This window comes from Tachysurus vachellii, chromosome 12 (genome assembly GCF_030014155.1).
Source record: "Tachysurus vachellii isolate PV-2020 chromosome 12, HZAU_Pvac_v1, whole genome shotgun sequence".
Taxonomy (NCBI): Eukaryota; Metazoa; Chordata; class Actinopteri; order Siluriformes; family Bagridae; genus Tachysurus; species Tachysurus vachellii.
Window position 1 is genome coordinate 7,258,433 of NC_083471.1, and position 24,845 is coordinate 7,283,277.

Here is a 24,845-nt window from a genome sequence, read left to right on the forward strand (position 1 = left end):
ACACACACACACAAGCTCATGTTTTACTAAAGATCTGAATCATTCTTGTTAATAAAATTAACTCGCTTTATGAAGACTGAACATGTCATGTATTCCTGCCTTCATGACTATGCTGTGATGTCTAAAACACACACACACACACACACACACACACACACACACACACACACACACACACACACACACACGCATACATGCAACTCACTGTGCAGAGTTTTAGATGTGCAAAGATTTTGCGACTGATCCTCTCTTTCAAGTCGAACCCAGTGACCCAGAGCAGAATGCACTGTGGGAAACAAACCCCTGTAACCTCTGACAGTGCTATTCTGAGAGCTATTACACACACACACACACACACACACACACACACACACTCACACACTCACACACTCACACACTCACACACACACACACACACACACACTCACACACAGCTACCAAATCACGACACTCTATAGCAATTCCTTGGCCCCTGGATTTAGATGTCAGCAGTCAGATGTTGTCTCAGCTGCACCATTTTAAATCCTATTACAGTCAGAATCAACTCGACGACTGCTTTCCTCTTACCCTCCAAGATGCAAGGAGGCAAGATTTATGTAAACAAAGTGCTGCTTAGATTCATACTAGCGACCTTTCAACACCATTGACGTTTGCTCCCGGGAACCCCAGATGAGAACTACGTAAAACATAGAAACTGTGTACAGACAATACCGGGTTTCTTCTGATTTCTATGCCTGCTCTCCTTCCAGTCACTCTAACTCATTTCTTGACTGTTTGGCTCCCTGACTTTTCATCCTCTTACTCTTCTTTCCATCTTTCCTTTTTAGCAATACTTCTTTTTCTTACCTGAACGCCTCTGAGCAGCCAGATGCATCTTTCCCTCACGTCTTCATAAGGACACCTCTTGGAGAGCATGAGGACGCGAGCCAAGGCGCAGTTAAGATCTTGAGCCTTCCCGGGACATGACGACAGCAATGATGAAGATAATGAGGATGATGATGTTTTTGGGATCGGTCCTATACTCTCCACCTTCTTCTTTACCTCCTGCTCGATGTGCTCCATGGCAGCATCTCTGGAACACGAGTCCCGACTCGCCAGTGCTTCCCACGCAGCTGCTCCATCTCTCACATCCATCGCTGGGTTTTTTTATTTAGATTCAATTCTGATAAAAGCTGTGAAGAAAATAGAGAAGGAAAAATCGCGCGTGTGTGTGTGTTCATGGAGCTGCTTTAGAGACAGGAACATTTTCCTGCTGGAACAGGTTCTAGTGAATGGAAATTGCAATACATTCTATCAGGGAAGGGCCTCATATGGGTGTGATGGGCAGTTGGGCACATATTTTTGGTCACATGGCTTATGTGCATGGATATAGAAGAAAAAAGTCTAGATTTCTCTCAAGGTTACAAGATCTTCCTAAGGCCTGACTAAAACACCAATGAAATCTAAACACACAAAGAGTGTGTGTCATTGTGTGTGTATGTGTATATGAGTGTGGGTGTGTATATATATGTGTGTATATGAGTGTGTGTGTGTGTGTGTGTATATATGAGTGTGTGTGTGTGTGTTATATCTGCATTACTTCAAAAAAAAACCTGGTGCATTATTTCCTGCAGATATTAACATCCTGATTGTTGTTTTTTTTCACAGCTATAAACCTGATGTTTTTTGTTTTTGTTTTTTGTTGTTTGCAATAAAAACAATAAACAAAATGTTAATCTCAGCTGAACAGACACCATGAGTGTAAAGTGTCAGATGATCAGACTATTTAAAACACTTTAATATAAGTAAATAAAATGTACAGATATGTAACAGAAAGCATGCAGGAATAGAAAGTCTTATATGCATTAAGTTGGCCTTTAATCACCTCTAAGCCATAAAAACACGCGCATTCACAAAGCTTTACTTCATTTCTATGTCACGCACACACAAAAAAAAAAACACTTACAGCATTTACATTGTCTCTTGTTCCTTTCTTCAGTCCCGAACACCAAGCTCTCGGGTCTGGGTCTATGTAGGACTGTGTATTTAAAGTAAACAAGTGTTTGACACACGCGTCCGCGAATAGCGTGTCAGATAAACATGTGTAGGCGGACCCGAGCGCACAGCGGACCAATCAGCGATCATGTAAGGCGTGGTTTGAGGAACGGAAGGCGGATGTATGGGGATTGTAGTGTACACATGGTCCGGCTCGCATACCTCTGAAGGCAGCTTGGAAAAACACAAAACCGCATCTACCGACAGCCAAAGTGATCCCTGAGCCCCGCCACCACTTGTTTATCAGAAACCCAATAGCCTCATTTACGTAAACTGTGCACCACATACTAGGATTAGATCCTTAGACAGATTTGTACTGATATTTATCACTATTGTACTGTTATGTATCATGCATAGTATCATTTCCTGTTTCTGTTCATTTGTAAAAATAGCGAAATACAAATGAATGATTAATTAGTTAACCCATAAACACAAGGTCACATGTGGACACAACATTCATGTTAAAGACTGGAGCTTATTATAACAGCATGGCTTTACATCTGGATGCACAGTGTATTTTTGTTCTCACCTGGACATTGATCAGGTCTATTTCTCACCCAGATGTCACATTATATCTTATATATTTGAGATTTTATCCAGGACTCATTATACTGTATTGATAACATAATAATCCCTCATTTGGAAAACTAAGGATTGAATAAATTAAACTATTTTATGTGTTGCATGCTTTAGGATACTGGCTGCTTAGTATACTTAATTCTAATTCTGGTGATCTGATTTAATAGAGAAAGGAGGAAAGAGCATTTTGGGAGCCAAATGATTTAATTCATAAAATGATTCAGAATTGTGGTTACACAAGTGATTGACCGTGACAATAAGTCGGCTATTATTAGAGAGCTGCTATTGTCAAAGGATCTGATTTACAGCAACTTTTCAGAATTCCCTTTTAAGCACATTAACAATGATTCATTTTGGGAGCAGAAGGTGTCGGCTCTTATTAGTGAACTGAGTCAAATAATCTGACTCACAGAAAGGATTCAGAATTCTTATTAGACACACGAGTCACAATGATACATTCCATGAGCCGAAGGAGTCTGTTGTAACGGCTGAGCTGAGTCAAATGATCTGACTCACAGAAAGGATTCAGAATTCTTATTAGACACACGAGTCACAATGATACATTCCATGAGCCGAAGGAGTCTGTTGTAACGGCTGAGCTGAGTCAAATAATCTGACTCACAGAAACGAATCGGAATTCTTATTAGACACACGATTCACAAAGATACATTTCATGAGCCGGAGGAGTCGGCTGTAACTGCTGAGCCGAGTCAAATGATCTGACTCACAGAAAGGATTCAGAATTCTTATTAGACGCACGATTCACAACGATACATTCCATGAGCCGAAGGAGTCGGCTGTAACTGCTGAGCCGAGTCAAATGATCTGACTCACAGAAAAGCGGAAAGAGGAACTGCTTATAGCGCGGCAGAGTAAGAGGGAAATTTAAACCTTGTAGGTATTACCAGTGTCAACACCAGCTGTGAGCGAGACGATCCCAAATAGTCCACTGCTTCCTGTACACGTGCACTACACAGCCCCGATAAGCCATTGTGTCTGACCCTATCTAGTGCACTTGTATCATAGATCCGACGCCATTTGTAATTCTGCCGATGTAATTTCTACGGAAGTAGGACGTCTCAAACAGGAGTACACTGCAGTGTAATGTAGCTAATACACGGCGCAGATAATCGATAATGGACCGTTTACGAGATTCGGTAAATAGCAACGAGAAGTGTTTTTGAATTTAAACTGCAACGCTTGTGATAGGTGACGGTTAGACTTAGCATTGTTACCGAACGTAGCATTATGCTAACGTAGCATTATGCTATGCTATGCTATGCTAAAAAATATTCCGGTGCATGATAACTGAAAATTAGCATAACAATCTATTGTACTGCCTTCTTCACATATTTACCGGCTAGCTACTTAACCAAATGAGTGATTAATAGCCGCTGAAAGTAAAAAATACTTTATTAAAATAAATTGTACAGTCTTATTTTTTCCTCCTCCCTCTGTTTCAGTCCTTGTGTCTGGACTCCCCTTCTAAACACAGTTATATTGGAAGCTTTTACGCTCCTCCGGACAGGATGACCCATCATGACCAGGACAAGTCTAATCAGAACCTGATCAGAAGCAGCAGATCTACATCTCACACAACACCTGACACAGGGAGCAGAGGTGAATAACCTGATAGGAACCAATGTGATGTGTACAACCATGTAACTTAGGTCTTATAGGTCATAGCTTTGTGTGTGTCCTTTTTTTGTACTTGTTCTCTTCCTCTTTTGTGATTTCCTGCCTGTGTGATTAGAAACACTGCAAGACCTGAAGAATGAATCCTCTGAAATGCTTCATATTCCTGTCTGTTTTTCTATATTTACATTTATCTTCATCCATCCATCCATCCATCCATCCATCCATCGCGTTTTTCAATCCTTGTCACATTCAGACAAATTAAAATATAATTGAAGTAATACTGATCTTATCATAAAGTATAATTATCGCAGTACGATTATCAGACATTTCGTGCATATCTAAATATCTTCTCTTTTACAGTGATTTCTACACTAATCATATATATATATATATATGTGTGTGTGTGTGTGTGTGTGTGTGTGTGTGTGTTTAAATCCAGTATTTTTGCTTGTACAGATATGTTATTGAGAATCTAATTGATGTTTTTCTTCATGTTGCTGCTATTAAAAAATAGAAGGTGTCATCTTTATTTCTTATATCAGTGTTAATAACTAGCTTGTGTGTGTGTGTGTGTGACAACAGCAGTTATCGCAGCCCTAAAGTCTCTGCAGGAGAAGATGAGGAGGCTGGAGCTGGAGCGTCTGCAGGCAGAGAAGAACGTAGAGCGGTTTGCTCAGGCCGCTCGCCAGTGCGCCAACTCCGGAAACCAAACCAGCCATCAGTTACAGAGCAGAGATGGAGAATCCTCAAAGAGGAAAGGTAATTTATTATATATCCATCGGCCCATATGTTCATGCTCTCCATTCATTCAACCTTTCATACAAATTTTACATCCATACATCCTTGCTCTCTACCAACCATTCATCCAACCTTCCATCTGTCCATTTATCAATGCTCTCCATCCATCTATCCATCGACCCATGCTCAATATCAATCCGACCATGTATTCATGCTCTTCATTCATTCAATTATCCATCCAAAATTTCTGTCCATCCTTCCATCAGTGTATCCATGCTCTCCATCATCCATCTATAAATGTATCCATGCACTCCATCATCCATCCATCAGTGTATCCATGCACTCCATTATCCATCCATCCATCCATCAGTGTATCCATGCACTCCATCATCCATCCATCCATCAGTGAATCCATTCACTCCATCCATCCATCCATCAGTGGATCCATGCTCTCCATCATCCATCCATCCATCAATGTATCCATGCTCTCCATCATCCATCCATACATCCATCAATGTATCCATGCCCTCCACTTATTTTCTCAACTTATCCATCCATTCCCTTTTAATAAATTAATCGTATATATTAGACGTGATATATTATTGTATTATCTTGTATCGTTTTATATGATCCAGCCCCTTCTCACAGCTCTTCTTCTCTCACACTCTTTCTTTCGGGGGTCACATAGAGCTGGTGTCTCAGTTGCACTCAGCAGAAGCTCGGTGCTCTCTGTTGGAAAAACAACTGGAGTACATGAGGAAGTTAGTGGAGAGCGCACAGAGAGAGAAAAGCTCTCCGGTGGATAGAGACAGAGAGGTGACGTGATGAAATAAACACACTACATGACATGAACACACTAAAACACTCACAGGACCAGAAATAACACTTTGGAATAATGGAAAGTAAGCTTTAAATAAAACTGTCAGATTCACTAAAATGAATCATTCTGTGATTTTGGGACTAAAGCTGCTACGTAGGAATAAATAAAGCTTCAACTTGCTGGCCAAAAATTGGTATTGAGTGCCTTTATCATATCTAGGCAGTGCACTATGGTCTATCTGAGGCCCTAATTGTTTATAATTCAGTGTGTTAATCTTTTTTCTCCTTAGGAAAAGAAGAGCAAACCCACAGAGCCACAGATCCAGGCTCAGTTGCAGAAACTGGAGGAGGAGTGTATTAAACTTACCAACACACAGTCTGAGGCAGAGGTAAGGACTTTATCTGTCACATACAGACACACACACACACACAGGCTGAATTTATACATGCAAGCAGGCCACCTCACATCTCCTGTAGTCGTTTTGCACAACACACTGAATATCTGTTACTAATCACATTAAAAACATCACGTCTCAAATACGACACTTACCGTTATTGAGCACTAACACTAACATGTTTTCCTCTTACAAGTGCTGTCTTCTCCATCTTCTAGATTAGTTAATATTTACAAAGTGCAAATACAAAAGCGTGTTATCCGAAATGTGTCGTCTGGATGGAACAGGAATAAATTTTGTAGAGATTTTTTGTCACTTCATTTATAAGCATTCCTGCTCACATGTTTCCTCAAGAGGAAGATTAAACTCCTGGAACGGAGGTTACTCGAAGAGGAACACGAGCGCAAACTGGTGCAGGAGAAAGCTGAGGAGGTACACACACCTCATCATCATTTTTTTTTTTAAACGATGGGAATCGGGGAAAAATCAATACTTGCTGTCGTTGTAAAACAGATTCTTTCTGAATTCAGTTACAGAGAGAGCTGGAGACCAACCTGCTCTTTTCAGCAGCTGAGGTGAAACCGAAGAAGAAGAAGAAGAAGACCAAAGAGAAGACCATGAATAAGGTAAGGACTGTTATGTATTTATTGAAGTACAACACACTCACCATTAGATGGCGCTGTATTCCACAGTGCTCTGTGATTTAACAAAGTCACACATCCAGATTTGTTCTAACGCTTAGACGACAATCGTGATTCCAGAAATCTGTTAATCCCGAGGTTCCTCAACGCGTGACGGCCAAGAGAATGCCGTTCGTCGCTGGAACGGTGAGTGTCCATCCTCCAAGACATTTGCAATACGAAGATTCCTTGAGATTGTCATTCTAAATTTCTTTTTTTATCTCTTTGTGCCAGTCAACAAGCCCTAGTTACTCAGTTAATGCCAATGTTCAGACCGTGCTGCATCTTCTGAAGACCAGACAGCCTCGTATGTGCGAGAGGACACAGAGTCTGCACAGCGCCGAGCCGAAAAGACGCAGCTGCTCTCAACGAGGCTCCCAATCCCAAAGTGACGGAGCTGCAGCTATGGGCAGCCTTTCAGACCTGCTGCTCGCTCTACAGGACGAACTGGGCCACATGAGCTTGTGGGTAACTGGAGTGAAAGATCATGATTGCGTTCTCTTGGTAGTTAATAGCTTGTTAATTACAACATGACATTATGTCAGCTTAAGCAAAATGATCCAAGTTGTGTGTGTGTGTGTGTGTGTGTGTTTATGCACCAGCACTTGTTTAGTACCATTGTGTAAATCAGCACCTTGTGTGTTGCAGTGAACATCAGGAGCTGGTCAGGCAGATAGACGAGACGGATAAACGCGAGCTGAGGGAGGATCTGGAGAGAGAGCTGGACTGCTTAGTCAGGAGGATGGAGGAGAAAGCGGCTCAGATCACCAAGCTACGCAAACACCAGCAAACCGTATGAGCCTCCGTGTCCATAATCCATATCTGTGTGATCATATGAGGAAGTTTCCTGAACTATTAGACCAGGACAAGACAGATAACAAAAGTCTTGAAAAACTAGTGTGTATATTTATAGACCTGTGTGTGGGTCACGGAAACTTATTTCCTAAAATGATAAAGTGGGACAGCTGATCACATTATCAGTGGACGATTTGTCTCTGTGACTGGGTTAGCAAAAGAAATGCTTAATTGCTAAAATGACACGTGAAAGGGAAAATCTCTGAAGGGGAAATTGTTTCAGAAAGGGAAATCTCTGAAGATCATCAGGAAACACCTGAATAACTACTTATGATTATATGTATTACATCATTTGGCAATTCTGCATTAACATACACACCTGATATCATATCATTACATTATACATTGCTCCAACTAGCTTATTATAAGTGTTTGGACTTTAAGGACTGATTTTTATTTATTTATATCTCTTTGCGTGTCCAGGTCCAAAAGCTGTCCCAGTGCAGCCCCAAGCCAAATCCCAAGCCAAGACGCACCGCCAGCGCTGACAGAGTCCAGGTAGTGCCATCCTCCTCCTCCGTAGTTAAACCCTCACCTTCCAGACCACAGCGGCATCAAAAAGCCAGCGTCGATCGTCTACAGCTCCTCAGAGACGCCCAGAAGATTCAGTCCAGTCTCCGCCAACAAGACATCAGCTGGGAGACATAAAGCCTTACTGTCCTTCGCAGCCTTGAGGACAGAAGGTGTGGAAGAACGCTGTGTTATACCTAAAGTATAAAAGTGGTATAGTGTGTGCGTGTTGTGATGTAATTGCTGACTTTGATGTAGAATTTTACTGAATATTTTCTGTGTGTCTGTGTTTTTTACTTTCATCCTTTTTTTTTGTATCAGACACATTTTGCTCTGTATGAATATTTATAACATTTTAATAAAATACCGTCATGGACACTTCCACTTTTATAGAGTTTTGTGACTTGCTATCTTTGTCTGTAGACACTTTTCCAACTTAAAATGATGTATTAATATTTTTCTCCCATGTTTAGTCTGAGTTTGGATGTCTTGTCTTAGCTTTTACCTGGTTACGTCACCATGGTAACAGGACGGCTAACCTACTCAGGGGCTTTACCGTAAACGCTGCAGGCGCTCGGGTTAATAAGTCTCGTACAAGGTTAATAAGTCCAGCCTTTCTTGGATATATGTGTGTGGATGATGATGATGATGATGATGATGGATGAACCTACTGTGTGTACTGTGCTCTCACTGTGCTATGATTGGTGGAGCCCTACATCCTTGACCACGCAGCTGCCAGAAAATCATAATATTAACGTTTAACAGAAGAAAAGAAGACCGTGACAGAAATGTGAAGAAGAAAAGGTTCAATGTAATCATCTTTCCAAATTATACCAATTCACAAAAATCATGTGACTCTTCCTACAAAAGACAAACTGGACAAACAAATCAAGGGCTATTAACCCTCACAGTTAGGAGAAAATGAGTCGGTCGCTTTACTCTTTCTTTCTCACACAAACACACACACATTGTTCAGAGTCAGCAATAACAATCAATCATAACCAGACCATGGACCACTTTTCTAGATCTGACAGGTGTGTGTGTGTGTGTGTGTGTGTGAGAGAGAGAGCCAGACGGAAGGAACAGCTGCTCTGTCGCCATACAGCTGTTGTATTATGTATTCCTATCTTTGGAAAAAACCCACAGAGTCCAGGAACTTTAATAGCAGGACACAAAAAAGATGAGCCGCTCGCTACAGCGTCTTCAGCTCTAAATAACTACATTTAATTATAAATCACTCTCAGAGGCAGCACTGGTTGTGTGCAAGTTGTACTTATCTAACCAGTATGACACGACTGCGGCGGCTGAGGGGAGGAAGAAACGAACCGAGGCCGACGTATAAAGTGTGTGAGAAGAGATTGAAGTGTTACGTATTTGCAGCCAAACGCAAGGAGAGAAAGTTGTCTCTAAGTCACCGTTATTGTATTAAGTCGTATTTCACACTAATTTACTGTATCACGATACAAGGAGGTGCTCATCTTTTGTTTGTGAAGGATTTGATCTCGATGTGATCTGGTACCTCTTGGAGTTCAACTACTTTGATATTTTACCAACAGAAATGTCCTCGACTTTGAGACATGTAGTTACGGTCTCCTCGACGTCCTCTTTTTCGCTCTTCCCATCGTCATAGATACTGTAAAGTATCTAATCTTATCAGCTAAACTTGTTTTTTCAGCGTCTCCCTCTGCCGCAGATACACCGACGTACCCTCCGCAGGAACCGAGTGCACCAGGCAACGTTTCTCATCATATACGCATGTGGTAGCCTAGTGGTTAAGATGTTGGGCTACCAATCGGAAGGTTGTGAGCTTGATCCCAGGTCAACCAAGCTGCCACTCTTGGGCCCCTGAGCAAGGCCCTTAAATGTATCATCAGAAAGTCAACAGAGCCAGCAAGCCAATGTTCTAGTGTCATAGACATGAGTCATAGGTCACGTGAGTCCATTCTCCAGATCACTGAGCAACTGTTTGTGTACTTTGTACCTTCATAAGGTCAATAAACATCTTTATCTCCTCCAATAAATATCACACATCACCCATTCTGTACCTACCTCCAGTGTGAAGCGTCACTTCTGGACATTTGTGCTGCAGTGACATGTCTTCTCCTGGTGTTTACTAGACAAGTTTCTAGTGACTTCTTCTAGTTACAGTGACTAAGATACACATCAAGACGTTCAACAATTCTTAATCAGTGTGGTGACATGTTTCATCCCCTTGTGATGACTATCATATACGAAAGTTTCAGAAAAAAAAGGAATCCGGGGTCTTCACCAGCCCATCTCAGTCATCTGGAGTAGGACTATGGTTCCGCTCTACTCCTTTCTTCTTAGAAGTTTTCCACTAGATGTTGGATTGTGGCTGTGTGGATTTGTGAGAATCAGCTACAAGAGCATTAGTGAGATCAGACACTGATGTTGGGATGGTAAGGAGTCTCCAGTTCCAGTTCATCCCAAAGGTGTTCAGTGGGGTTGAGTCAGAGTCAGGACTCTATGCAGGACACTTGAGTTCTTCACATCAACCTTCACCTCCACACCATGTCACCATGGAGATCCTATATAACCGTGGTTGTGATAACAGAGGATGGCTAGAGGACCTTAGTCAAGGCCAAGGTCAAGGTCACATGATGACAACTTCATAATTATCACAAGGTTAAAGCCAAGTACAGAACATGCAAACTGGAACACAAGTCCAGTTACTAGAGCAAAACAAACGTATACAAATACGTCTCCACACCACAGTATCGCATGTCGGATTTTGCGGCGTATATGTTTGTGTAACTGTGGACTCCACCCAAACATCCTGTACCAGTACCGATTAACTTCTGCTGGATCGTCAAGAATTAAGTCATATCCTTTTAAGGATACAAAAAAGGCGTGAACGCTGGATTCAGACCTCAGGAACACCACATGATGAGTCACAGTGCATCAGGGAGGAAACAAAGGTGTGTGAAGGAGGAGAAGACAGGAGTTTACCGTGCCGGTTAGGAGGCTGCGCTTAAAAGATAAATTATATTCATCATTAAAACTCACTCGTTAGTCAGTGATTAATTCTGCACACACATGAGAAATAAAACCTGGACGAGCTTTACGTCATACACGGGCAAGCGTGTGAGCGAGAGAGAGATAAATATAGAACAAAATGTCTTGCGGTGAACCGAGCCCGAAGGCCGTTCACTGATATCTGAAGTGAAGAAGGGTGTTTTCTTCCCTGACATGATTTCCCATTAACAGTTTCACACATTTTGTTTAAATAAATAAATAAATAATTTATGCTTATTAGAACCTCATGACTTCAGTAATGGAAACAGGTTTAGAAATAACAAACAATTTTAATAACTGTTTTGTTAGTGGGGGGGGGGGGGAATCAGGAATTTGTCAATTAAACATCGTTCATTTTGTAGAAATGGTTTATTTGTGCATGTGGGATGAAATACAAGCTTATTCTAGTGACTATTTTATTTTTTTTGCAGCCCCCGTTTTCTTGTTGTTAGACCCACACGGTTTAAAAAAGCCGCTCACAATTTCCAAGCATCAGGAACCACTAAACTTTTGCCAGGTAAACAATTGGAAAGTAGGGCAGTAGTATTGGTCTGGTGTGTGGGTGCTTTGCCCGGTGTGTTTTCCTCTGTAAGGTTGCTCCAAGTGATATCTAACGATACCAAACGGTCGCCTGTTGCTGTTTTAAAGAATTGAAACCAGGATTTGTTTATAATTTTTATAATTGTTTGGAGAAAGTTAAAAAAAAAACAAAAAAAAAAACACACACACAAAGCTTGGATTTGTCGTTTTTACATTACTCAGTTTTTAATTAATTATTGATTTCTTTTAACATCTTCAAACTTACTGAGCATCTTCAAACCTAATCGGCACTGCAAAAAGAAAAAAATAATAACAATACAAAGCTGAAAACATTTTAAGGCAGACCTCGTGGCAACGTAAAGCAACAGCATGTAGAGGTGCAGGAGTGTGTTTTGCTCTCTCACGACTACACGAGGACCAAAGGTCGTCTGTGGTGTGAATACACACTCGTTCTGAACACAAACCGGCAAAGTGAAGAGAAGGAAACGAGCGCTGGGATTTAATGCAAATCAACAAGAGAGAAAGAGCGAGAGGGCAACAGAGTTCCGCTCAGCTCTCCGTTTTCTCCATAAAAATTAACATTCAAAGTTCGTTCTCATCCCAAACTTGAGAATGAACGAGTTTTTTTTTAAAGACTTCATTTTGAAACTATCTACATCAGTAAGGCACTTCGTTTACAAGAGGTGCGACGAGAAAGAAGAGATTCGAGTTCAGGAAGAAAACAACAAAAATAAAAGTGGGTTCGTTTTGTCAAGGCTGTTTCCATGGAGATAACAGTGCTCATGTTTCAGCGTGGGTCTAATCCCATCACTGTGGAGCTCTGAGTCTGACTGTGAGGATACGAGACGAGAGAGAGAGAAAGAAGGGGGTAGCTCTTGATCTGAAAATTGACTAGCATCTCTTATGTTAAAAAAAAAAATCCTTCAATGCTGGATACCCTTGACACAACTTGACTCCGGTTGTTTTTCCCAGCAAGCCTCGCTACATAAAAATTAAAAGTAAAATATACTCAGAGCAAACCGGTGAGCGTCGTATTTTGTATTAGCGTTTAGCGTGACTAATCCATGTGCAAGGCAAAAAAATAAACATGCCTTCCAGAGCACGTCGTCAAACCGACAGCAACGATTAAGGCGCTAATCAAAAGTCATAAAGAAAAATATTAATAATAATTAAAAAAAACAACAAACAAACAAAAATGGCACACAACCAGCTTTTTTTTTTTTAAGAACCCAACCTGACAGAATGACAAGTTGTTTATCACAACAGACGGCGTCACCTGATCAGCAGCGGGATCATCGGATGTCAGACACTTCCTCTTCTCCATAAACAGTGCATCAAACTCAACACACAGCAACACGCTCACATGTATTTTGGCAGATCGAAAAAGAAAAAGAACAAAAAAATCCCCATAATAAGCTCATATCTTGTTACTAGGCAATGAAAAAATTTCAAAACTTCTCAGAGACTGGACAAAAACAGGATGTGAACGATTTCTGACCTCTGACCTCAAATCACAGATACATTTGGCAAAATCAGCACAAAAGAGCATGAAAAAAAGCGTTTAGTGATTTTTTTTTTTTTTTTTTTTTTAAAGTACCGTAGGATTTTCACAACAGAACCTTCCTTTTGATTCTTCAGTTCAACTTCAACATTGAAGTTTGCTCCCTTCCAGGTGAAAGGCCTTGAAAAGCGTAGCAGAAAAGCGTAAGGCAGAGAGGCTCGAAAGCCAAAGTCAAGAAACCCTGACGCAGACTTGAGCTAATGCTAATTAACCCTTAATTAATATATTCTTAATAATATAGCAAACAGTCCAGCTGGCAGCCTCAATCAACCTCACTGATAATATAGAGAGCATACACACACACACACACACACACACACACACACACACACACACACACACACCCCGCTCCAGCAGGAAGTGGCAAACCAGAGTCTAAACTTTTACACATTTAAGGCGCAAAAGAAGGAGGAGGCAAAAAGCAACTCAAACCAACCACTGTCTCAAACCCTCTTGGAAAAAACAAACAAACAAAACACTTTCAGGTTTACAATACGCTTCATTATTACCGTATTTAGCACTGGATTTTGGCTAGTGGCTTTAATATCACTAATCCTGGTTGTTAAATGGACTGAGGATTTATTATTGCGAATAGACAGATCATGCCATGTGGCTTGGCTGAAAATGATGAAAAGTCTAACAACAAAAAAAGCAAAAAAAAAATAAACTTCACTAAATGTGATTATTTTAAAGCAAAGCTTCAGGCAAAAAAAAAAAACAACAGACAACTGAAAGCAATCGAAACATTTTGACACACATCTAAGGCTTTGGGATAAGAACTAAAATTGTGTAGGTGAAGGATCGTATTTGCTCCACCCCCCTTTCTCATGATTTCTCAACAAAGTGCGGATAAAACAAACAAACACCCCGACCAACCAACCAGTGTGGCTTCATGAGAACTCGTGTGTGTCTAAGCAGCTCAGATTACGCTACGTTGTAAGGAAGTGGGGATTTGTAATGTTTAACCCCCACCTTGTAAAGCAGTGGCATTGAAAACGAGAACAAAATGGAACTGTGAGCGGTGGAGCGATTATTTTTAAAGGAGAAGGCTGATAAAGGAGAAGTGTTAAAAATGGACAGAAGCTGTGAATAAGGAAACTAATATAGACAAGGGATTGGGAAAAGTGACAATGCCACTGCTTCAGGGTGCGTGTGTGTGTGTGTTTGTGTGTGTGTATGTGTGTGTGTGTGTGTGTGTACATGATGTGCAATGTGGTGCTTCTAAAGGCTTTTTTCTTTTCTGTTCTTTTTGTTTGGTTCTTTCTTTTCTTTTTCTTTACAGAGTGTGGTAATTGCTATCCTTGGACTTGCAAAACTTGTAGAGGAAGAAGATGAGAGCTTGCAGGCTGAGCACGAGGATGATCCCACCGATGAAACTGGCGGCGTCGAACGTAGATTTCTTCGAAGGGGTCGGAGGCAGTGCTGTTGTAGTGGCATCTGTAGAGAGGGGTAAAAAAAATCTGGCTTTATTGGTGTGCCTTGTACAATAAAAGAAAACAAGATGTCCTGACTCCTGGGACACGTGTAAGCTTGTGGATTGAACACTTACTTGACGTAGTGGTACTCGCAGTGGAAGAGGTGACCGGTGCAGCTAGCATAAATGAAGAAGAAAAAAAAAAAAATCAAATTATTATACATAACACATTACAACACTGTCTCTAAACAGTCTGGAAGAGTCCAGAAATGATTTTGATTGGCCAGCTGTTAGAATTAGGAGTTTGCTGAAAGTCTAGATTTTACCAAGCCCTCAAAGCTGTCAACTTCCTCCTTTCGAGCAACTTCCAAAAAGATACCATGAGTATCTGGAAATATTTCAGGATCACAAAAACACTGCACTGTTCAGCTACGATGCAAGAATGAACCATCAGGAATGAGAGTTCTTTCATTTCCATAGCCAGAAGTTACTAGAAGACCAGCAAAAAACAAAACAAAAACGAAAACGGTGGAGGCTTTTAAACTGAAAACGAAGCATGAGGCTGGTAGCATCATAGGGTTTTTTTGTGTGTGTGTGGGAAAAGGGACCGCTACGCTACGAAGGAGGAAGGAAGATTATCTAGAAATATTGAACCTCAAGACATTAGCCATGATCTTAAAACCTGGTCGCAAATGTATCTTCTAGCACGAGGATGATTGTAAGCAAACCTTAAGTTTGGAACTCTGATTAACGAAAAACAAAATGAAAGAGTCAGAATTTGTGGACTGGTTTGAAAAAGCATGTGAGAATAAGGAGGCCCTCAGGCAGACATCTATCACAATGAAAAGCAAGCATCGCGTTAGTTCTGGCAGGCCACGTTGTCAAGCGCGTATCAGCTTGACGACGTGGCCAATCCGGTTACGACTTCCTATTACCCGGCCATTTAAATTCCCATTCATTGAGCCGCTTTCTAGCGCGTCGCTGCTGCTGCGACTCCCTGCAACTCCCTCCTCCAACCCCGACTCCACCATGCCGGAACCTTTGTTTGTTGTACCAGTTCACGTCATAAATCTCCACATATTTTTCTCTCTCTCTCCCTTAATTATTTAATTATTTTTTTTATCCATTTATTCATTTATTTTATTTTACGATAGTCGATATTTTACTCTATGCATGATTAATGGTTCTGTTATAGGGGGGGGTCTATTCTATTTTCTAGTTGCTGCTCTCCCCGCTCGGTCCATGCATGCGCACGGACGGGCGCGTGGATTCTTGCCCCGAACAGAACCATACCGCCAACATTAACTGTCCTGACAGAAACTCAGTATTTGTGTGAAACGATTCTCTATTCTGAAGAGATAAAACCGTAACATTCTAGCCTTGGAAGAAAACATTATGTTTGGTAGAAACCCAACACCAAACACCATCTGTGGAGTGAAGCATGGCGATGGTAGCATCATGTCTGCCAGCAATGAAAAACTAATTTGTATAACTCTTATCAAGAAAGTGTGTGAGTAGAACATTACATGTAGAATTGGTGGCAGTGGTCTCGGGGGTTGTTGAGCTGGTGGCATTGGTCGCTGCAGTGGCGTTGGTGGTCGTAGCAGTGCTCGGCGATACAGTGGTTGTTTCAACTAAAAGAAAAGAAAAAACAGGACGTAAGAGCACTAGTTCTGTCCAGAACCAAAATCTGATGGATATACTGGCAACTAAAAGCCTCAAGTGAATTGTATGACAATTTTACCGTATTTTTTTTTAGGTACCGTTAATGGTTACAGGTGTACTGACACAGACACCGTGTTGCCCAGTAATAATTCTAGATAATAGCAAGATACTTACTTGCGCAAGAAGTGTTGTTGCAGCTGCTTTCAGGAACAGTAGAGCTGTTATAACAGGTAGCATTATTAACTAAAAAAAAAAAGAAAAAAAGAAAAGAAATTACAAATTTAGATTATAATACTGTATAATACTGGGGTTGACAGTTGACACCCATTTCTCGATAATACTTATTTATATATTTTTCATATCAGCACGTCCCAAAGCTCCTTATTCCTCTTGACCGATACGTTTCCAACAACGTGTTTAAATGAAAAGAAAAAATATTAATAAATCTGTTCCTAGATCTGAAAAATGGAGGTCTGCTATAGAACATATCTAAGTAACATGCAATATGAGGCTATCAAAAGAAGTCCAGGACCAAGCTCTACAAAGGTGTTAATCAGAATTTGGCTATCATCTTTTAAACATCCCCATTAAACACTAATAAATCTGTTATCAACTATAATCCTCGCTTTGGTACAGGGGATTAGTCAGAAGAAACCAATACGGCCAATGAGAACTGGGGAGATCCGTTGCTCAGATGGGAGAAGTACTGTAGCATTACAGTTTTCTCCTCAGTGGAGCTACAAACCCTGTTCCAGCATGACAATGTCCCTGTGCACAAAGCAGCTCACTGAAGAAATGGTGTGGAAATTGTGAAAGTTGGAGTGAAGAAATCAAGCGTCCTGCACAGAGTGCTAAATCTGACTAAGCCCCACTGAACAGTTGTATAAAACGAGAATGTAAGTTGCTCTGGATAAAGGGGCATATGCCAAATAGCATGAATGTAAATGTAAATATCTATGCAAGCCCTGGGCTTTAGCTCCAAACAGAAATGCAATGTGTGATTATTGCAAATCCTTTTCAGTGCTTATACAAATGCTTTATTGTAGAGCATGTATGGTGAAAAAGGTCTCAAAACTACCAAATCTTTAGGTTTCCTTTCGTGTGTGAGTGAGAGAGAGAGAGAGAGAATCTGAACATGATGGACAGATACTGGGAGCTGTATAGGTAGAGGCCTGAAATATTAATGTCACATGCCTTTGTAAAAGGTAGCACATGTGCACACACACACACACACACACACACACACACACACACACACACACACACACACACACAATCAATCACTCTCTCTGGCATTCCATATCCCGATGATGTCACCGAGCACATGAGCCAGTACATAGCATCAACTAGCTACCATTTTTAACATATTACAGTGAAATAACTCTCGTTAACTTCCACTTCTTTTTTTTTTTTTTTAACCGCTTGCACATTCGTCACTGAGCGAAGGCAACGTTTTGTCAGTGCACGTCTATAGAAGCGTTTCATTATGCACCTGTGCACTCTGTGACATGAACACAAGCAGAATTCTATAGTCTCGAGTCTGGAGTCAGGTTTCAACAGCTCTAACACACTGGTTATATCTTTTTCTGGATGTGAAGGAACATGCTAAGGCTTGGTCCTCTCTAACCGATATGAAATGGGTCAGCAAGAATTTCTGGCTTGGGTTTTGTTCACTTTTTCCCCTCTTCTGAGTCATTGGTGTTTTGGCTGCAGTGGAGTCTTTTTACCACAGGTTTTGGCTCAGTGACCACAAACTCTGTTTTACTTCCAGACCCTGTCGTTGGCCACGTAGCTTTCGTGTAAAAGCTTTTGATTAATAATTAATACTGTTGTGGTTAACCTTTCCCAGATGTCGGTTTAGGTCACTCTGCAAGTATAGTTCAATATAAGATTTAAAATGAAAAAAAAAAAGGACAAAGATCTATAAATACGTAGAACTAGCCTGTATTTTGTCATCAGTCAGGACTCGGCTGCAGACCTACCCAGTCCTGTTAGACTGCTTCACTCCACCCCATACCGCTTCTAAAAGCCTCTTTCAAAGACAATGAAACACACCGTAGGTGTGCAAATGGCTTCCTGCTGTTCTCACTCGAAGGACAAAGTCTGTTTGCACTGCTTTGTATCAGTCAAAAATAGATTTAAAAAAAAAGGGGGCATGGAGATCTGACAATTATTCATTTCTGTTTCCAGTGGTCTGACAAGAGGAAACAGGACCTTTTCTTGTCAGGACTGAGGCAAAAACAGTGGAAAAACTGCAACTACGCATAAAAAACAAGCACAATAGTATCAACAGTATGCTTCCTTTACGAAACTAAAAACCAGCCATTACCTTGAAGATATAATCAAGCAACAAGATGAAGTTCTGTTGATGTCATGTTTTATTTTGTGCCTGTGTGTGTCGAATCATGCTAAATGATCCGACTAACATAAAGCTCTCTTGCTAACAGCCTGCATCAGGTGGTAGATCAGAACCCATTTTTAATAAGAAAAATATTTCATGAATAAATGTTCAACAGTATGTCCTGACACTAAAGAATCTTGAGCAAGAAACCCTCGTGACAAAAACTAAATGCCGAGCCAAAAAATACTTTGTTCCAATTTATTTACATCATCCAATTATCTCGTCAATCAGCTACAATAAGTTTAATAAGAAACACGGTGACCTGAATAACACTGTAGGGTTTGGAAGAAAAAGGGCGTTAAGTTTGGTCTAATCTCCAAGCCTTAATAGCCAGTTGTAAAATCAACACTTAGCTAGAAGGAGAACATTTGGGTCAAGATTCGTAATAAAACTTTGCCCGGCATTGAAGTAGTTGGCACGGACTAAAAAAGACAAAAAATAGAAACTGTTGAAACGATGAAAAAGACAGATTATCTATTTCTTAGTCATCATTCTAGACTTCCTAGTTGCCACAATAAGCCTGTTTGTCTCCATGTTTTTTTCCTACCAAACTACATAATTCTAATGTATATAGACAATGGCTTGCTCTAAATTCTTCTATCCTACAATGTTCTGTTGTCCTGTTTAGTTTTATATTTGCACTCATGTCACATATTTGCACTCGACATAGTCCTGCGTCACATCACGGTCCCACCATCACTTCACTTAAGGTTTTTACAGACCTCAAAAATGCTAAGAATAAAAAAGAGAGAGACATGAAGGCACTCACCTGAGCATGTCATCCACACACATCCAACTGCTTGTGTGCAATTTTCACAATTAGTCAGGCTTGTACAGTTCATGTCTGCACCTGAAAACAAAAAGAGTTAAATAATAGTCAGAGATAGTTATAAACAGGTATATAAACTGACTCTGAATTGACTCAACTGCAAGAAGAGAAGCAAACTTATTGTGTAATTGGGTTACGGAAGTGTACAATCGAGCTGCTAAACTGTGGCATAAATGGAGCCAAAGGACAGCGCAGAAGTGCTGCAAAAATACAGTGGATAGATGGACCACAAACAAAATTGGTCACAAAAGATTTTAGCATTATCCATTATCATCTCCATTACTTTAGAGGGGATTAGAAGAAACCAACAGGCCAATGAGCAGTATCCCAAGAGTGGTCTTAGTCACAGAAAATGTGTTAAAGGGTTATCAATTCTAATGAGATACACATCAACATTCTAACCTTGAAAGAAGTTTGTTAGAAACTCAACGTTAATCGCCATCCACAGTGAAACATGGTGACGATTGCATCCGATCATCAGCAAGGATGACAAAATGACTTAGCATCATTATTTATTAATGTTTATTAAGTGTCAGCTCTGTGTTTTCCAGATTCTTGGATGATTCGTGTGATTTCTAAGGACAACCCAGTATTTCATTCCAACTAGAGAAACAGTTTTTAGAGTTTAATGGGTTTTTATACACAGCGGCATGAAGGAAACCGACAAGCTCAGTTTCTTCCTCGTCGTCGTGAGTCAAAAACATGCTTGTGCTCAAAAACATTTACTAATCTTTAAGGCTGGGCCACAAAACAGACCTTTTTTGGTCATAAAAGTATTTTCAAAACAGAAATCAAAACATTAGCTGTAATAGAGACACCAGTTATCATTAATGCTCGCTAACAGTTCAGAATACAGCAGGTTTGAAACATAATGCTGATCATAATGCTGAACCGTTAGTGAGGTAGATAAACAGAGACAATTCTATCAATTCTTATTGTTGACCTATGTACCCAGCATGTCAGGGCAGACACACCCTGTGACATTTCAAAATATTACCACACAGGACGCCATTTGTAACCCAAGAATTAACCCTAGATCAGGAATTTCTGGTTTAAGTACTAGTCTTTATTGTTTATCCTTCATTAAATAGATGCCACTTTTCAGTCCCAGCTAAACACCCAAACTCCTGATACACAGCTGACAGATAAACATGAAGGTTTCTGGTGACATCTTTAATGACTCATGTTAACCACCCGAGCTAGAATGTTCCTACAGGCCAGGAGACATCTTGTAAACGATCTCTGACAGGTCGAAATGTTTTGTCAGGAAAAACAAGACAGACTGGATGGTAATTTATCGGTTAAACGTCTTTAACGCACCAACAGCGTAATGTTTTCTTAGTCTTTCATAATAACAACTCGGAACAACTTCAAAATGGTAACGATAAAATGCTTGATAAAAAAAAAAAACACACTTACAAACGTATAAGTGGAGGGTAAAAAAAAAAATTAAATAATTATACTCGTTAAGGGGCAACTTCGGAGTGGCTAACGGGTTAGCTGTAAGCTAACACAAACCGCTGCTCTAAACAGCGGGCCGAAAGTTAGCATTAAGCTAACTGATAAATGATTTAACAGGACATGTTTGGTGATGACAATAAGAATATATTTCAGTTTATAATGTTTAACGACAAACGTGTCGCTCTCACTTAGAAGGTTTTGTTTAGTTTGTTTGTTTTTAGACGAACGTAACTAAGACGTCTAACGATAACGCCAGGCTGAATCCCAAATAGCTCGATATATGGACGTTTAGAGCACTAGGTAGGGCACAGAGACTAGGCGAAGTAGTGCAATTATAAAGGGGAGAACGGCTGCATTTAGGATACGGCCCGTTATTATGATTAAAATCTAATCCGGGTTAAAAGGATTTGAGTGCTGATTTAGTGCTAGCTGAAATATATATTTTTTTTTACTTACCCATAGAAGAGCCCAAAACAGACAGCACAACTGTCACGAAGAGAATTCTCCAAAACATCTTGATGTTACTGATCGCTTGTTGTTGTTTCTTACAGAACAGGACGTGCTTTGCTCTGCTGGATGACCAGAACAATTTGTGAGACTGAAACAGAGATCACTTCCTGCTTTGCAAGTCATGTGGCAGGTTTTCCTTAATGCCACGTGTTCCCTCCCCCTTCACCAGAGCTGCTGGGGAAGTGGTTTGGACATGATTTTCTAAAAATGTTCACAAAAACCATCACTGAGTGCAGATCATAATGTAGATGCCTGGAAATTCTCAGAGGTTTAAACAGTTTGTGACACAGATTAAACATGTAAACGTGCTTAAACCCCATAAAAAACATGCTTATCCTATATCACCATCTGCTGGAGAGTTTAGCATGGAATAAGAACCATAAACAACAAAAAAACCTGAGATCTGAGCATCTGATAATCAGCAAGGATGACAAAGCAGGGCACAAACAGGGCACATCTGTGTTTTACAGATGATCTCGGATGATTTGTGTGATTTCTAAGGACAACACAGTATTTCAGTCCAACTAGAGAAATAGTTTTTAGTGTTTAAAGGGTTTTTATACGCAAAAACTGACAAGCTCCGTTTCTTCGCCGTCGTCGTGAGACGACCTTGTGCTCAAAAACATTTACAAGAGAAAATGTCATTGTTTAGTTAATTGTTATTCCATGTTGGCTCTGTGTTTTCCACATGATCAGACGATTTCTGTGATTTCTAAGCACAAGCTCTGTCTCTTCACCGTCGTTGTGATTGTAGTCATGAGCTGCTTCTTGACCTTATGCTCAAACATATATTTTAATCCTGTAGGCTGGTACACAAAGCAGAACTTTTGGTATGTTTGAAGCTACCAAACAAAGCAGTTCCATGAACAACAGAACAATGTGAGTGTCCTGCATCCTAGACCTTCTCAACATCACACATCACAGTAAAAAAGAACTTACAGTGTAAATACGATAAGGTATAAATATAAATTTAATGTATGCATTTAATGTGTGCACCCAAAGCATCACACCCGTATGTGTTAAACACCTCATTCCAGATGTATCCCCCCTCTCACTGCTGTTAGAATAACCTACACTCCTCCACTCGTCTGTGAAGGTTCTCCACTAGATTTTGGATTGTGGCTGTGGGGAGTTGTGTGGATTCATTCACCTACAAAGAGCATTAGTGAGATCAGACTCTGATGGGATGTTAAGGAAACTCCAGTTTTAGTTCATCCCAAAAGTGTTCTGTGGGGTTGAGGACAGGATGGGACACTTGATTTCTTCACGCCAACCTTCATCTCCACACCATGTTTTCATTTTCTCTTATTCGTAGTACTTTTCACAGATCACCAAGGAGGATGGTAATTTGGGACCTGCCTCAGAAGCTTACACAACACACCACTTCTGTTATTAAGGAAACTTCTGGAACCTTGAAATTTTACATTTTTTTTGGATCATGTAGGGGGGCACGGTGGCTTAGTGGTTAGCACGTTTCGCCTCACACCTCCAGGGTTGGGGGTTCGATTCCCGCCTCCGTCTTGTGTACGTGGAGTTTGCATGTTCTCCCCGTGCCTCGGGGGTTTCCTCCGGGTACTCCGGTTTCCTCCCCCGGTCCAAAGACATGCATGGTAGGTTGATTGGCATCTCTGGAAATTTGTCTGTAGTGTGTGATTGCGTGAGTGAATGAGAGTGTGTGTGTGTGTGTGCCCTGCGATGGGTTGGCACTCTGTCCAGGGTGTATCCTGCCTTGATGCCCGAAGACGCCTGAGATAGGCACAGGCGCCCCGTGACCCGAGGTAGTTCGGATAAGCGGTAGAAAATGAGTGAGTGAGTGAGTGAGTGAGTGGATTATGTATTCACAGCCCTCGTATTTTGCTGAAAAAATAGCGCCACGTAACCACCAGATGGCGCTCTATTGGAGAAAATGCAAGTATTTTCTATACTTAAGCAAGTATGAAATGAATTGAATTAATTAAATTAAAAGTAATTAAAGTGAAAATATGAAATAATCTTTTTTGTTTATAGTTTAAAATGTAAAGTATTCTTATTCTTATTGACTACCAGCATATGATTAAAAAAACAAACATACTCTACATGATGTTATGTGGGAAGTGTAAAGTCAAAATTTCCTATTACACTTTAGAAATAAAAGAGTTCATCAAAGTCTTTGATCTGTACATTTTGTGAATGAACCTTACACAATATTTTATTACTGAAGAAGCCATTTGTTCTTCTAGTACCTACTTTATCCTGCTCAGGATTGTGGTGAATCTGGGGGACACACCGTGTGAGGTGGAAACACACCACATGGCACCATACTAACACACACACGCTCACAAACATACACACACACACAAATATATATATATATATATATATATATATATATATATATATATATATATATATATATATATATATATATATATATATACACACAGTATGAGTATATACCCTCATTCACACCTTGGCACAGTATCTCCTGACAAATCCCTAAAGAGACCCCGAAGAACATGCAGAGAAACACATCACAGGAGCTCAGGATTGGACCCTGGAGCTGTGAGGCAGCGCTTATACCCACAGTACCACACAGATATTTTTGGGTGTGCTACATTTATGGGTGTGTTACACAGGAGCAGTGACAAAGAGGTCCTTGAAATCATAACCTGCTCCAGAGCTCTATACAACATCAGACTAGGGTGAAGGTTTACCTCAGTGTTTTCTGAATAGTTGTTGAACCTTGAATCTTAACAAGTGATGTGTACCTGTGATGGTTGTGCTTGAAAGGATCTGTCAGGAGAAATGGGAGAAAGCCAAGCCACCCAGATTCAGATGTACAAAGCTTTTAGAGACTTCCCCAAGTTTTTGAACACTGTATGAATGAATACTGTAGGTCATATGTTGAGTTATAGCCTGCAGAAGATGTTGAGATGTTCTTCTCGTTTTTACCAAAAGGCAACCTGGATAAAGAGCAATTAGAGCTCGACTGTAGGATTAGCAAGTGCACCAAATGGATGTTTACATAAGTGGGTGTAGCCAAGCTTAGCACAGGGCTGGTGAATTACATAGAACATTTTCAGTCCAATCTCTTCTCACTAACTATGTAAGCTAAATCACAATTATGTCTGAAGACCTCCAGAAGCGATAACTACCTGATATGATTGAATTATTACGAATATGCAGGAAACCATCCAATCT

General features: G+C 40.4%; 3 protein-coding genes across 5 annotated transcripts in view; 1 reads left to right on the forward strand and 2 right to left on the reverse strand.

Annotated features, from left to right (window-relative positions):
- Nucleotides 1–1,149, reverse strand: part of sesn1 (sestrin 1) — a 43,309-nt gene extending 42,160 nt beyond the window's left edge. For both annotated transcript variants that reach the window (XM_060884398.1, XM_060884397.1), the window contains exon 1: nucleotides 847–1,149. In XM_060884398.1, coding sequence (XP_060740381.1) covers nucleotides 847–1,134 — 288 coding nt within the window. In that variant the 5' untranslated portion in view covers nucleotides 1,135–1,149. The remainder of the gene's footprint in view (nucleotides 1–846) is intronic.
- A 2,313-nt stretch (nucleotides 1,150–3,462) lies between these two features.
- Nucleotides 3,463–8,638, forward strand: cep57l1 (centrosomal protein 57, like 1). 2 transcript variants are annotated; one of them, XM_060882633.1, is made up of 11 exons: nucleotides 3,463–3,770; nucleotides 4,077–4,233; nucleotides 4,837–5,010; nucleotides 5,678–5,805; nucleotides 6,099–6,197; nucleotides 6,558–6,635; nucleotides 6,734–6,829; nucleotides 6,965–7,030; nucleotides 7,118–7,347; nucleotides 7,532–7,676; nucleotides 8,162–8,638. In XM_060882633.1, exons 1-11 carry the CDS (start codon nucleotides 3,750–3,752, stop codon nucleotides 8,384–8,386), a joined length of 1,419 nt encoding a protein of 472 aa, XP_060738616.1. In that variant the 5' UTR covers nucleotides 3,463–3,749; the 3' UTR covers nucleotides 8,387–8,638. The 2 variants fall into 2 exon arrangements, with proteins under 2 accessions (XP_060738616.1, XP_060738615.1); XM_060882632.1 differs by having other exon boundaries at nucleotides 3,464–3,770; nucleotides 4,834–5,010.
- Nucleotides 8,639–12,023: 3,385 nt separating this feature from the next.
- Nucleotides 12,024–21,769, reverse strand: cd164 (CD164 molecule, sialomucin). The gene is made up of 6 exons (XM_060882634.1): nucleotides 21,612–21,769; nucleotides 19,635–19,715; nucleotides 16,639–16,707; nucleotides 16,326–16,433; nucleotides 14,935–14,976; nucleotides 12,024–14,822 (listed from the first exon to the last, which is right to left on the reverse strand). The coding sequence occupies exons 1-6, from the start codon at nucleotides 21,667–21,669 to the stop codon at nucleotides 14,662–14,664; spliced, it is 519 nt and encodes a 172-aa protein (XP_060738617.1). The 5' UTR covers nucleotides 21,670–21,769; the 3' UTR covers nucleotides 12,024–14,661.
- Between the last annotated feature and the right edge of the window lie 3,076 nt (nucleotides 21,770–24,845).